This window comes from Siphateles boraxobius, unplaced genomic scaffold, assembly GCF_051911475.1.
Source record: "Siphateles boraxobius isolate OS27281-9 unplaced genomic scaffold, OSU_SipBor_1 123, whole genome shotgun sequence".
In the NCBI taxonomy this organism is placed as follows: Eukaryota; Metazoa; Chordata; class Actinopteri; order Cypriniformes; family Leuciscidae; genus Siphateles; species Siphateles boraxobius.
The window spans coordinates 225001-237749 of NW_027508726.1; the positions used below are offsets into that span (position 1 = coordinate 225001).

The 12749-nt window shown below is 36.0% G+C and overlaps 1 protein-coding gene across 1 annotated transcript in view; it reads right to left on the bottom strand.

The window, feature by feature from the left end:
* The window catches only part of LOC143732878 (uncharacterized), a 37739-nt gene that overhangs the window by 10474 nt on the left and 14516 nt on the right, over positions 1–12749 (bottom strand). Inside the window, exons 6-7 of the mRNA XM_077224334.1 lie at positions 1028–1086; positions 914–942 (exon numbers count right to left, since the gene is read on the bottom strand). Of these exons, the coding sequence (XP_077080449.1) occupies positions 914–942; positions 1028–1086 (88 nt within the window). The remainder of the gene's footprint in view (positions 1–913; positions 943–1027; positions 1087–12749) is intronic.

Genomic DNA, 12749 nt, shown 5'->3' on the forward strand with positions numbered 1-12749 from the left:
AGATGAATGGATGGATGGATAGATGGATGGATAGATGAATGGATGGATGGATAGATTGATGGATGGATGGATGGATGGATGTCCATCCATATAGATGGATAGAGCGATAGATTGATGGATAGATGGATGGATGGATGGATGGATGATGGATAGATAGATAGATAGATAGATAGATAGATAGATAGATAGATAGATAGATAGATAGATAGATAGATAGATAGATAGATAGATAGATAGATAGATAGAAAGGAAAGTTGCCATATGTGCAGTTTTGTAAAATTAAATGTATTTTTCAACCCAAAAGTAAGCGATGTGGAAATGGAATAATTTAAATAGATAAATAACTATTAGGAACTCATACTGTCTCATACTGTAGATAAATAACTAATTAGGAAGTGTTACTATAGATAAATAACTATTAGGATCTATTATACTGTAGATAAATAACTAATTAGGAACTATTATACTGTAGGAATAACGAGAGCTGTAAACTGCATAACTATTTTTGTTCTTCTTAAAATCAAAAGTTATTTACTGGCATCGATCGATGGTTTCATGAAGAACTTTTAACATCCATGGGGGATTTCCAGGTTCTTTAGGTTATTTAAATGTTCTTCACACAAAAACTGATCACTGAAAGTTTTTTGGGGGGAACCAAAAATGGTTCTTTTCTTGACATTACTATGAAAAAAATCCTTTATTTTTAAACCAATGTGTGCATAATTATGAGAATAAATAAATAATAAGATAACAAATCCCAGTTTGCAATATCAAGCAGCATAACTGGATCATAGCTGTTTTTAATGACACTGACACAAACAGGTCTTACATTAAAAACAAGAACCCTTCAGTATAAAGTTACAAATCCTGGCTATAATGAATACAGAAATACATATGAAGATCGTCCACCAACCTGCCATGGCTGCCGAAGTATACAGTAAGCTGTAAAAAAACAGAGATAATTGTTGTTGTTAATATTCATTTTTAAAGATGAATTTATGATAATGAAATATTGTGAAAAATTTACCATGTAAACACAACAGATGTGTGTGTAAGTATGATATGTGTCTCATACCTTCTGTTCTCCTGGAGGTGATTTGTCCACTCGCTCTGCCTTCAGCACAGGTTGATGTGTGTATATATACTTCATCTCCTCCTCCTTCTCCTCCACCAAACACTTTCATCCCTTAAAAGTTAGATTACAGTAAAACCTGTCTATCAAAACATCTCTTTATCTTTTAACCTGAGAGTAAAACTGGCCCTAGGGACAGAGAAGAGCAGTGTCCATTGTTTTGATTCCCTGGAACTCACTTTGCATAAGTGTGTGTGTGTGTGTGTGTGTGTGTGTGTGTGTGTGTGTGTGTGTGTGTGTGTGTGTGTGTGTGTGTGTGTGTGTGTGTGTGTGTGAGGGGGGGAGGGGGGGGGGGGTATGGACGTGTGTGCGTGAGAGAGAGTGAGAGAGAGAGAGAGAGAGAGAGAGAGAGAGAGAGAGAGAGAGAGAGAGAGAGAGAGAGAGAGAGAGAGAGAGAGAGAGAGAGAGAGAGAGAGAGAGAGAGAGAGAGAGAGAGAGAGAAAGAGATGTTGATTCTGCAGAAATGTGAAAGAATGAAGAAAGGAAGCATTTGAATGTGGGAAATATCAGATTAAAAACAATTAAGAGATAACCGATGTTGTGTGGTAAGTCTAAAGAAAAATAAATACATTTGTAGCAAAATAATACAAACATAATTAATATTTTTTTGTGAAAGTATTTTTCATCAGTTTCTAAGCTATTTTTATTAAGTTCTTTTTAAAGCTGTGCATTTACGTGTATGCATTTGTTTTTATCTAAAGTTACTTACAGTGTTTTCAAGGGATACATTTATTAGTTCTTCCATTCCTGGGAATCAAACACACGACTCATTTTAGTGCCTTTCTCTTCAGACATGAATATACAGTGCTAAGCATAAGTGAACACACCCATGCAAAAGTTGACTAAAAAGAGGAATAAAAAAATCATCTTTTGTAAATTGATCTTAATGCCTTAATTAGAAAAATGAGGAAAAATCCAACATTTAAGGACACCAATTTTCTTTGTGAATGAATAATGTGTCGTAAATAAATAAATGTTCTTCTTTAAAATAACAGGGTGCGTAAGTCAGGACACCCCTATGTTAAATTCCCATAGAGACAGCAGATTTTTATTTTTAAAGGCCAGTTATTTCATGGATCCGGGATACTATGCATCCTGATAAAGTTCCCTTGGCCTTTGGAATTAAAATATCCCACATCATCACATTCCCGTCACCATATCTAGAGATCGGCATGGCGTTATTTCAGTTAGGCTAATAGCTGGTTTGATTTGCATTGATAGATGATCTTATGGAAAGTTCCCCATGCCAATCTCTAGATATGGTGAAGGGAATGTGATGATGTGGGATATTTTAATTCCAAAGACCAAGGGAACTTTATCAGGATGCATATTATCCCGGATCCATGAAATAACTGGCCTTTAAAAATAAAAATCTGCTGTCTCTATGGGAATTTAACATAGGGGTTCCTGACTTATGCAACCTGTATTTTAAGGAAGAACATGTATTTATTTACGACACATTATTCATTCACAAAGAAAATTGGTTTCCTTAGAGGTTGGATTTTTCCAAATTTTTCTAATTACGGCATTAAGATCAATTTCCAAAAGATGATTTTTTATTCCTCTTTTTAGTCAACTTTAGCATGTGTGTGTTCACTTATACTAGGCACTGTACAGTATTCTATGAGTTTTCCTCCCAATATTTCTAATTTTCAATATTTGGTGATTCTCATTAGCACAGTAAATGTTTTAATTCTTGTACTGTAAAAAATTTAAGTTAGCATACATTAAAGGCATTTAATTATGTATATTTGTTTAGGTTTACATGGTATTGATGGTGTGCTCGATTGTCATGCAACTAAAAATACAATTCATAAAACCTAAAAAGATACAATTTTCTATCATTAAGCATTATATTGTAAGTTTAATTTTATTTGATCTTGGATCACATTGCAAATAGTTTTCGTTCAGTCATTTATTATGGATAGATTGTTTTGTATGAATTGGCAATCATTCCCTCAGACTGATTTGAATGTTAGAGTTGTGTGTTTTGGTACTCAGGAAGGAAACAGCTGAAAACTCATAGATTTTAAAATCACATTCCTCCACAGATAATTGCTTGTTAAAATAATAGCTGGTGAATGAAAGCAGTTCTAGTCACGCAAGTGGTTTACAAGTCGCCCAAATTAACTAGTAAAACGGGCAAGAGCTCAAAAGACACCAAAAACCCCATTAGGTGGCAGAAATCATTTCTGTTTTAAAAATGAAGCCTTCAACTTTTAACATACTCGACAGAGTTCCCAGAAGGTTTAAATAAAAGGAAATATGTCATAAGAAATAAACACAAAGCGATAAAATGTACTTTATATACTTTCCATCTTACAAGTTTGATGGGAATACTGGAAAAAAGTAAAAAGTAAAATGTTTACCATTATGCATTCATGCAGTCTGCAGTACTTTTATACTGACATTTTATAATTTGTATTTTTAATTTTGTTTTTATCATTTAAGTGCAACATTTACATCATCATGATGTTACAGTACAAACACACAGGTAACTAACTTCCATGGAAGACTAAATGAAAAGTTGGCATATTGACATGGTGTTTTTAATAACATGGGTGAACTGCTTTTATGTTTTTATGTGAACTATTTTACTCTGTAAGATCGTGATCTGCATGAATGTCTCTGAACAGGGAGCATACACAGATATTAACACCGGCCGTGCAAAAACTTAAAAACATTTTTTTTATTTGCTTCTATCCAAATGTTATGAAGCCAGCAATAATCATGACACAAACATAGTAAAAAGTTTAGCATTTTTGATTAGTGAATAAGCAAGAGCAGAGGTGAAATGCAGAAATGTGTTATTTTAGATTAAAAAAAATATCTGAACATATACAAAGTTTGTGTTTGTGAAATTCTCATAATTATAGTGCTAGCTTTTCACTGAGGGATTCACACAATAAAGTACATCTGTGCAAGTTTAGGGGACTATTTCTGGATGTTTTTGACGTGTTGAGTTACAATTATGATTTGTTAAGTTAATTGTCAATTATGTAGTCCTTTGTTAAATAGCTAAAAAATATGTTAAATTATATTTTACATTACTGTTGACGAGATAAGTGTTCCTTGAGTTCCCATGTGATCGGTTTCAGGTCAATATCACTGTAAAAAATGATTTTTGCATTTAGCTATCACAACTGAAAATTTTGCGTTAGAATAACTTTCCCGTTTTTAACTTGAGATAACTCAAATATTCAAGTTGTCAACTTAAAATTTTAAGTTTGGTTAACTGTGAATGTGAAACAACAGTGTACAGAATTCAGTTTAACTTATTCATCTGCAGAACAACACAAATAAAATTTTAACAAAAAAAATTTAAAATAATATATTAAACGCACCTTTGAACGATAGAGAAACGAATGCAGGCGCTGCATATACTAATTATATCATGTCACTGCATTTTTTTTTTTTGCTTTAAAGCCCTTTTTTCTTGACAAAAAGTGTTTCCATACTGTTTTTGTGTAATTTGAAGTATCTACATAAGCCTTATTACTTGTTATTGCAAATACTAGAGTAACGATCGGTAAAGAGAACAGAAGCACTTTGAGACGCATGTTTAAGTGTGAGTATTTGTTCCCACTAACATGTAATGAAAGAAACTCCAGAGAATGCAGATGTTTTAGTGTGTACTGTGCCAAAACAGATGTGTGATGCAGAATCCTGTGTTTTTATATCCTAAACAACGACCTGAATGCTCCATGATTACAGTGCATGCGTTCAAGGAAATGTTTGTTATTTGAGCACTGTCGAATAACACAGTGCTTTTCATCAGCCCTCATACACTATAGTCAAAAACAAGCCAAACAAACCATGTGACGCTTTCTTGGAAATCCTCTTCCTGTACAGTTTTGTTATCAGTTGTTATCAGTACAGTTTTTACCATCTTTGGACAGTAGTCTATGTGGGGAACATTGTGTCAAAATGATTTATGACCCCTTGATTTATGGTTTTATGACTTATTTTATGACAGGATATGATCATTAGGGTTATGATAACAGGTGGTATGTGACCTTTGACCATGTGTGGTTCGTGTGTGTGTGTGTGTGTGTGTGTGTGTGTGTGTGTGTGTGTGTGTGTGTGTGTGTGTGTGTGTGTGTGTGTGTGTGTGTGTGTGTGTTTATGACTCTCAATCTGCTTGGTTGGACTGATAGGATTGTTTTTTCAGGGGATGTTTTTATTATAGCAGGATAATGTTCACAGAGCGATGAAATTATGAACAGAGGATCATTGGATATGATTTTCAGACGGATCAGTATCGTCCATAATGTCTGTGGGTGAGAATGAAACAAATGAGTTTAAAGAAAAAGCATTGATGACAAATAAAACCCATAAAATATATGAAATAAGATGTTAATTTTATTAAGTATTTTAAAGTAAGTTAAAGTCACAGATCCTTAAATCTTTCTGAGCAGATGAAATGTCACAAATGAGTTTTTAAGAAATAAAAAGCATTGCGGTTAAATAAAGCACATAAAATGTTAATTTTATTAAGTATTTTAATCTAACAGATAAATAAAACATAAATTAGTGAATAATATTTTTTTATTATTTTTAATAAGATGTTAAATTATCAAGTATAAGCATTTTAATCTAATACACCATAATATACTGTCTTATACAGATAATTAAAACATAAATTAGTGAATAATAATTCAAATTATTTGTTTTATTTAAATAAAACATAGTATACAATAAAGGAAACAACCTGTTAAATTGACTATTAGTATTTTAATCTGTCTTACACAGATAAATAAAACATAAAATAGCGAATAATAGTTCATATTATTTGAGTGAACTTACCATTGGTGAAATTAGTTATTTTAGTCTCTGGTTAAAATCACAGATCTTGAGTCTCTGAGCAGAAGAGATGTGTGCTCTCCGGTTGCTGAACTGATAATGAAGAGTGTCTCCATCATGACGGGGTCACCGGCCTCCTCTTCCTCTCTGTGGAGCTGATGTGTATCAGCATTTGCAGTTTGTTTCAGGAAACATCCAGCAATTAAAAGATAGGCCGAACACCTGGTGTTTTACACTCAAAGACCACAACGGACTCCTATCATAATCTGAGGCATTCCTGGAGGTGTGTATTTGGTTTGTATGGTGTGTCACAGAATCATTTGAATAAGGTATTACATTTGTCATTTTTTTTATTGACTGATTAAAAGCATCAGACGATTGTCTCTGAAGGATTACAAATTTATTAAATGTTTTATTTAAGTTTCTAATACTACCATATATAAACTGAGAAAGTTCTGTTTGTTGAAGTTAGCATTTCAGGTTAGGATGGTAAATGATATCAGCTGTGAAACAGTTTTTCCAGCAAGAGAATCTGGCAAATCCTGTTTTCTCCATTGTAAGTTAAATGAGTCTGATCACTGAGACTTTCTTTAATGGCTCTGGGATGGCTCTTGGTGTAAAGTTACTTTAATTTAGACTTGATTGAGATGACTACAGCGACGAAATAAAGAACTTATACCTCAACAATCTCCTGGTCTGCAACTCTATCTTTTCTACACTTAAGTAGAACAAGGTTTACAACAGATGGTGCCGTGACCCGGATGGAGAAACTGAAACTCAACAAAGAATGAACTTTTCCAGAAGACTTATTTGAAACTTCAAAGCTCAAAGATCTCAACAAAGCTAACTGAGTTCCAGAACTGAAGCTCAACAAAGATCTCAACAAAGATCTCAACATCTGACTTTCCAGTTCCAGACTTAATCTTTTGAATCCAGATTGAGCTCAACAAAGATCTGACTTTCCAGTTCCAGTCTGAATCTTGAAACTTCAAGCTCAACAAAGAAAGAACTTTCTGACTGAGTTTCCAGATGGAACCTTTCCGTACACAGTGGCGCCACCAGGCCGACTCCTGGCCACCCCCATGGCCACCCCAATGGCCAGTATAAATTTTAGTAGCATCAGTTATGCATTTCATAAATAAGTCAAAAATATTCTTTAGTAAAAGAAGACGGGAAATTATGTGTCGTGACGTGCTTTTTAAGTGCCAAATGGTTACAGTATACTGCTACAGCAGCTTTTTGACGTGTCTTTCCCAAGTTTTGACAAGCAGGGATGCAAACAGCGCGCTTTTCGGCGCCTCCCGCTTTTTTCACGTCAGTTTGGGTGACAAAGTCATCTGAAGTCATTCAATAGCTTAATGTGAGGGACAGAAGTCTATTTACATCATTAAAGTGTACGGAAACTCGTTTTCCCTCCTCTGTGGCTGTCAATCATTCTCCATTCATATTCAAACAGCGCGCGCGCCTCTTGGATGCACGGTAAAACTCTCTCCAATATGATATATTCACATTATAATGCATGATCTGTAGATAAAAGGCTGTAGATTTGCATAAAATTACTTTATTTTGTTGGAGTTTGTTGCTGTTTTGAAACGACTCACTACCGTGTGCTTGCTAGATCACACACATCACATTCACAAGGACTATGAATCGGCATCAAACGCACAATAACTGGAATTTAAAACTGTGAAACAAAGGAACAAATCGCACTAGGATTTGTGCGCTCGACATTTCTTCGCTTTGTGACGTGAACTTTTAAATGCGCACTTATGTAGCGCAGCGCTGCACACTGTGACTCTTTGAGCACATCATTCTGCACCCGCGATGCGCATACGCGCTGTGTGCGCTCTGTTTTTCATGTTATCATGGGTTTGCGCACTGAAATATTAATGAAGCCAATATATTTTGTTATACCTAGCCTGCTCAATACATTTAAAATAAGCATAATTTAATTGTATATTATTTCTTTGTAGTGTAGGCTATATATGCACTTCTGAATTCTTGACATTACATTAATATATAAATATAAAATTGTGAAATGTATGATTGCCTGATTGAATTTTATAAGAGAACTAATAGTAATTTGTTTTTATTAACATATTTAGATTTTATAAAATTACTGTGCAGATTTTTTCAAGAATTACTTTTTGCTGCTGATTTATACACTCATTAAGTTTATTAAAAATTCATAATACATTTATGTAATATTTAAAGGTGTTAACTTTAATCTTATATTGCAAAATAATAACTTAAAAAGGATTAAATTCATTATGTAAGTATCTGGAAATTTGCCGCGGGCGAGGGCCCATATATAGCCTACATCATATCTATATAATCTATATCGTTATATATAATATAATATATATTAGTAGGGCCCTACTAAATCATTAGGAACATTAAATATAACACAATAAACCAAAGTATATCAGTAGGAGTTTCTTTAAGTCTTTCTGATAGTTTTCTACAGGCCGGTTTACTACAACAGTAGAATAAAATTCTGAAATTATGGTTTATAGTTTTGGTGTGCCACCCCAAGATTTTAAGTTGCCCCATCTGGCCACCCCTATGAAAAATTTCTGGAGGCGCCACTGTCCGTACAGCGAACGATTTGGTGAGTTTCACTCTATTCAAAGAACCACTAAAGACCAGTACAAATTTGTCATTCCTCTGCGCCGCCAGAGAAGAAGTTAACAGACAGCTGTAGGGTTTGTTAACTAAAGTTATCCTCTAAAGTTGCTTTTAGAGATGAAATGTATCCTCTGTTTTTCAGGCAGGGAATATTAACGTACATATTAATATTGCTTATCCTCTAAAGTTTCTGTTAGAGATGAAAGTGATCCTCTGTTGTCAGGCAGGGAAGAATTTAGCATTACGTGTTATTATTTGGTGATCCTCTGTTTCAGACAGGGAAGTTTAGCATTACGTGCTAGTTATTTTGTTTTTGTTTTTTGGTGATCCTCTGTCCACAGAGTAGAATTAGCATTATGTGCTAGTTATTTGTTTTTTTGTTGTTCATCCTCTGTTCACAGAGAAGGTTAGCATTACTTGCTAATATTTGCTATCCTCTGTTTTCAGCAGAGAAGAATTGTTTTTATCCTCTGTAAAGTTAGGGAAGACTTATCCTCTGCTTTACCAGGGAAGGTGATACATCCTCTGTGTAGTCATAGAAGATTAATCCTCTGTTCAACAAGGGACGTTTAACAACAGTTACAACAGTTAACAGTTTAAACTGTTAACAGTAGTTTGTCCTCTACTTTGCTTAAGAAGGTTCATCCTCTGTTTAATCAGGAAAATTTAACAACTCTTAAAAGTGTGTTAGCGAAGTGGTTTACCCTCTGCTTTGCCAGGGAAGTGTTTTATCCTCTATAAAGTTAGGGAAGATTAGCATCAAGTGCTAATATATTGTACCCTCTGTTTTCAGGCAGGGAAGATTAACGTACATGTTAATATTGTTTTATCCTCTGCTTTGCCAGGGAAGTGGAAAAAGTTTTTTTCAGGCAGGGAAGATTTTAGTATAAATTGCTAGTAATTCGTGTATCCTTTGCTTTAGGCAGAGAAGGTTAGCATTAACAACAGTAATCTGTGTTAACGAGTGTACCCTCTGTGGATCAGAGAAGTTTTAGTGTCTGTTTGTGTTGGCAACAAAGAAAACTCACAACAATGTTTAGAAGGAATGCTAGACTAATCCCCACAACAGAAAAAGATGGTCTTGGTACTCCTTTATGGACAGACAGTGAGTTCAGGTCATTGTTAGGGGAGCAGATGGACTCCATAGTGACTGAGTCAGTCAGATTGGATTTGAGAAAGAAATTTGGTATTCACCCAGAAAAAGTATGGTCTATTGAAGAATGCAAGAAGGTGTTGGGTGCATGTATCAGGAAGAGAAACATAAAAGGCCTTATTTTCTGTCACATGGAATTTAGCTTATCCATTGCACAAGAACAATCTAGGTGTATAGCTAAATTAAAAGAACAGAACAAACAAATGCACACTAAGGTGGGCCATAACAAGGCCTCAACCAAATGCGACTCAGAAGACCAACAGTCAGATTAAACTTATCCTGACTTACAAGCATTCTTTGAAACAGATGTAGACATCCCATCAGTAACTGATACGCCTGTAGATTCAGTAAAGGTATGTGTTGCAAGAAGATCTCAGGGAATTGAGGGAACTGAAAGTGTTCCTCCCAACTCTTCTGTTGTCCAAAACCAAACTGTTGCCAAAGCACTCGGACCTAGAGACATAGAAAGACTATCCCAAAGCTTACCTTCAGTACGCACAGATTTTTCTGAATTTAGAAGGGCATTGATCAGTAAAATGCGTCTTTACGACATGTCGTTGGCAGAAGTCACACAGCTGATGTCACAAATTCTAACTGAATCTGAATTCAACAGTTTTGAGTCTGCTGTTACTTCTGAACTACAACATGCCAGAAAAGATGAATTGAGAGAGGGAGTTCTGAAAGCGTTGAAGAACATTGTTGGACCCAAAATTGACTGGTGGAAGATCACTAGTTGTTTACAGAAGAAGGGTGAAACTGTTAGTGAGTACACTCAAAGATTTTGCCAGTCAGCAGCAGCATACAGTGGTATAGCTGACACTTCAGAGAAGGTGCTAGAAGATAATGGTCCCCTAGTTCGCACATGGTTTGATGGTCTGTTGTCAGAACATAGAAAAGCATTGCCTTTCTTAGACTTAACATGGTCCACTAGAACCATACAAAACAACTTGGAGAGGTTAGCTACTTGGGAAAGAGATTCTGATGTCAAGGCAAGAGTAAAAATTGCAACAGCATCCTTTAAGGTCAACACAGAGAATCATCAGAAACGCAAATGTCCTAAGAGAGAGGGCAGTAGTTGTTATTATTGTGGTAAACATGGACATTGGGGAAAGGAGTGTAGGAAAAACAAAAAGAACTTTAAACAAGTTAACAATGTTACTCAGCTCCTACTCAGTCTGCTTGCTACTCTGAAGCAGCCCGTCCCCTCGTCATTAAACTCGTTGGGCAGCTTGTTGATGTGTTAACCATTTGGGCTGTGAGTGCTTAATTTCCCCAGTAACTTCCAACAAAGATGAAACACTTATTTTTGTTTAATAGAACAAAAGGAAAGTGACTATCTCAGTTTTTCCTTTGGGGGACACTGGTTAAAGTAGACTCACAGCCTTAAATTTTATTTTACAGCACAGGCCTTTCATCATTAATAGTGTTAGATCAGACTGTAAATGTAAAAAAGCCCTCATGCAGTGTCCACAATAATGCCAAATATTGTCTTACAGCGTGCACCTGTCACAAATTCGTCCTCATGTATGATGTCTGCTATGACTGAAGTTTTGTTAGAGGATGAAGGAGAAATTACTCACGATTGTGTTACGCTTACATATACACCTAGTGAAGTAAAAGAAAAAGGTAACAGACGAGCAGGTTATGCAGTAACGTCCACCACGGAAGTGTTAGCTTCAGGACGTCTTCCAGATCATTTTTCAGCTCAAGCTGCAGAACTAGTAGCCCTAACAAGAGCATGCACGCTAGCTTCAGGATCAGTTGCTAATATCTCCACACATTCCAGATATGCTTTTGGGGTAATTCATGATTTTGGTGTCATTTGGCAAACCAGGCAGTTTCTAACTTCTGCGGGATCCCCCATTAAGCATGCTGAATTAGTGAAAGATCTAATGTTTTCCATGAAACTTCCAAAGAAATTAGCAGTGATCAAAGTGAAAGCACATCTCACAACCAATACTACGGAAGCTAAAGGTAATGCTCTTGCTGATATGGCAGCTAAACAGGCTTGTTTCTATGCAACTGTACAAGTGTGTTCAGGTAGTGCAGCACAGAAGAAAATGATGCCTCCTGAATCAATAATTGATCTGTACAAAGACGTTTCCTCCATTAGAACCAAAGTGACATGGGCCACATCAAGTGATGTTGATTACAGCAGCTGCAGTATTGTGTCAGGGAAGGAAAACCTGGACTCATGTGTCACACTGTAAGGTTGTTCCTGCTCCAACAGGGATAGGATAGGACACGAACCAGTGGGGAGCCGAGGGAAGAACCGATTGCAACAGGCGTCGAGGGGCCAACCCTTCGGTGAAGAATCCCTCATAGGCCTTCCCATCCATTAATCCATCCTCACCTCACTGCGTTCTTTAGGTGTCAAAGGAATTAAGAAATAGGGAAAGATGGAACAACAATAGCAGACCCAGAAAAAGTTTACAACCCTAGTGTTTGAACAAATACTGCTCTACTGTTTAGCAGACTCGGAAAAGTTTACAACCCTAGTGTTTGAACAAATACTGCTCTCCTGTCTTTTGGTTTTCTCTCTTCCTCTGTGCAGATAACACTTGATGGCTGAACCGAGAACCCATATGCACCGACCTCCTCGTCTGCGTATGAAGACATAACCTCAAGAAACAACTAGACCCACTCCCGAGCCAACTATCACAAAAGGATAGAGAAAAGAAAAGAAAAAAAAATACACAACGCAGAGACTACGAAACCTTCAGTCATCCATCGACATGATCAAGATTGTCCTACTACTACACATCATGAAGATCGCACAAACTCCGGACTCCAGACACAACATATTCTTAGAGCTGATGAATATGTCACAAATGCCTTGTTTGCTGGAAAGAAAGTGTGCATGTCACATCCGAAGATGACTGCATTCCAGGACTCACTTGTGCACAAACATGGTAGTCCAACAAGACATTCTTGATCTTTCAGCAAAATCACCCAAGATGACTGAAGATAATTCTTCATGGTTCAGAAACTTGATTGATCACGAGAAAATCACAGTTCCAACCAGAAAAGACT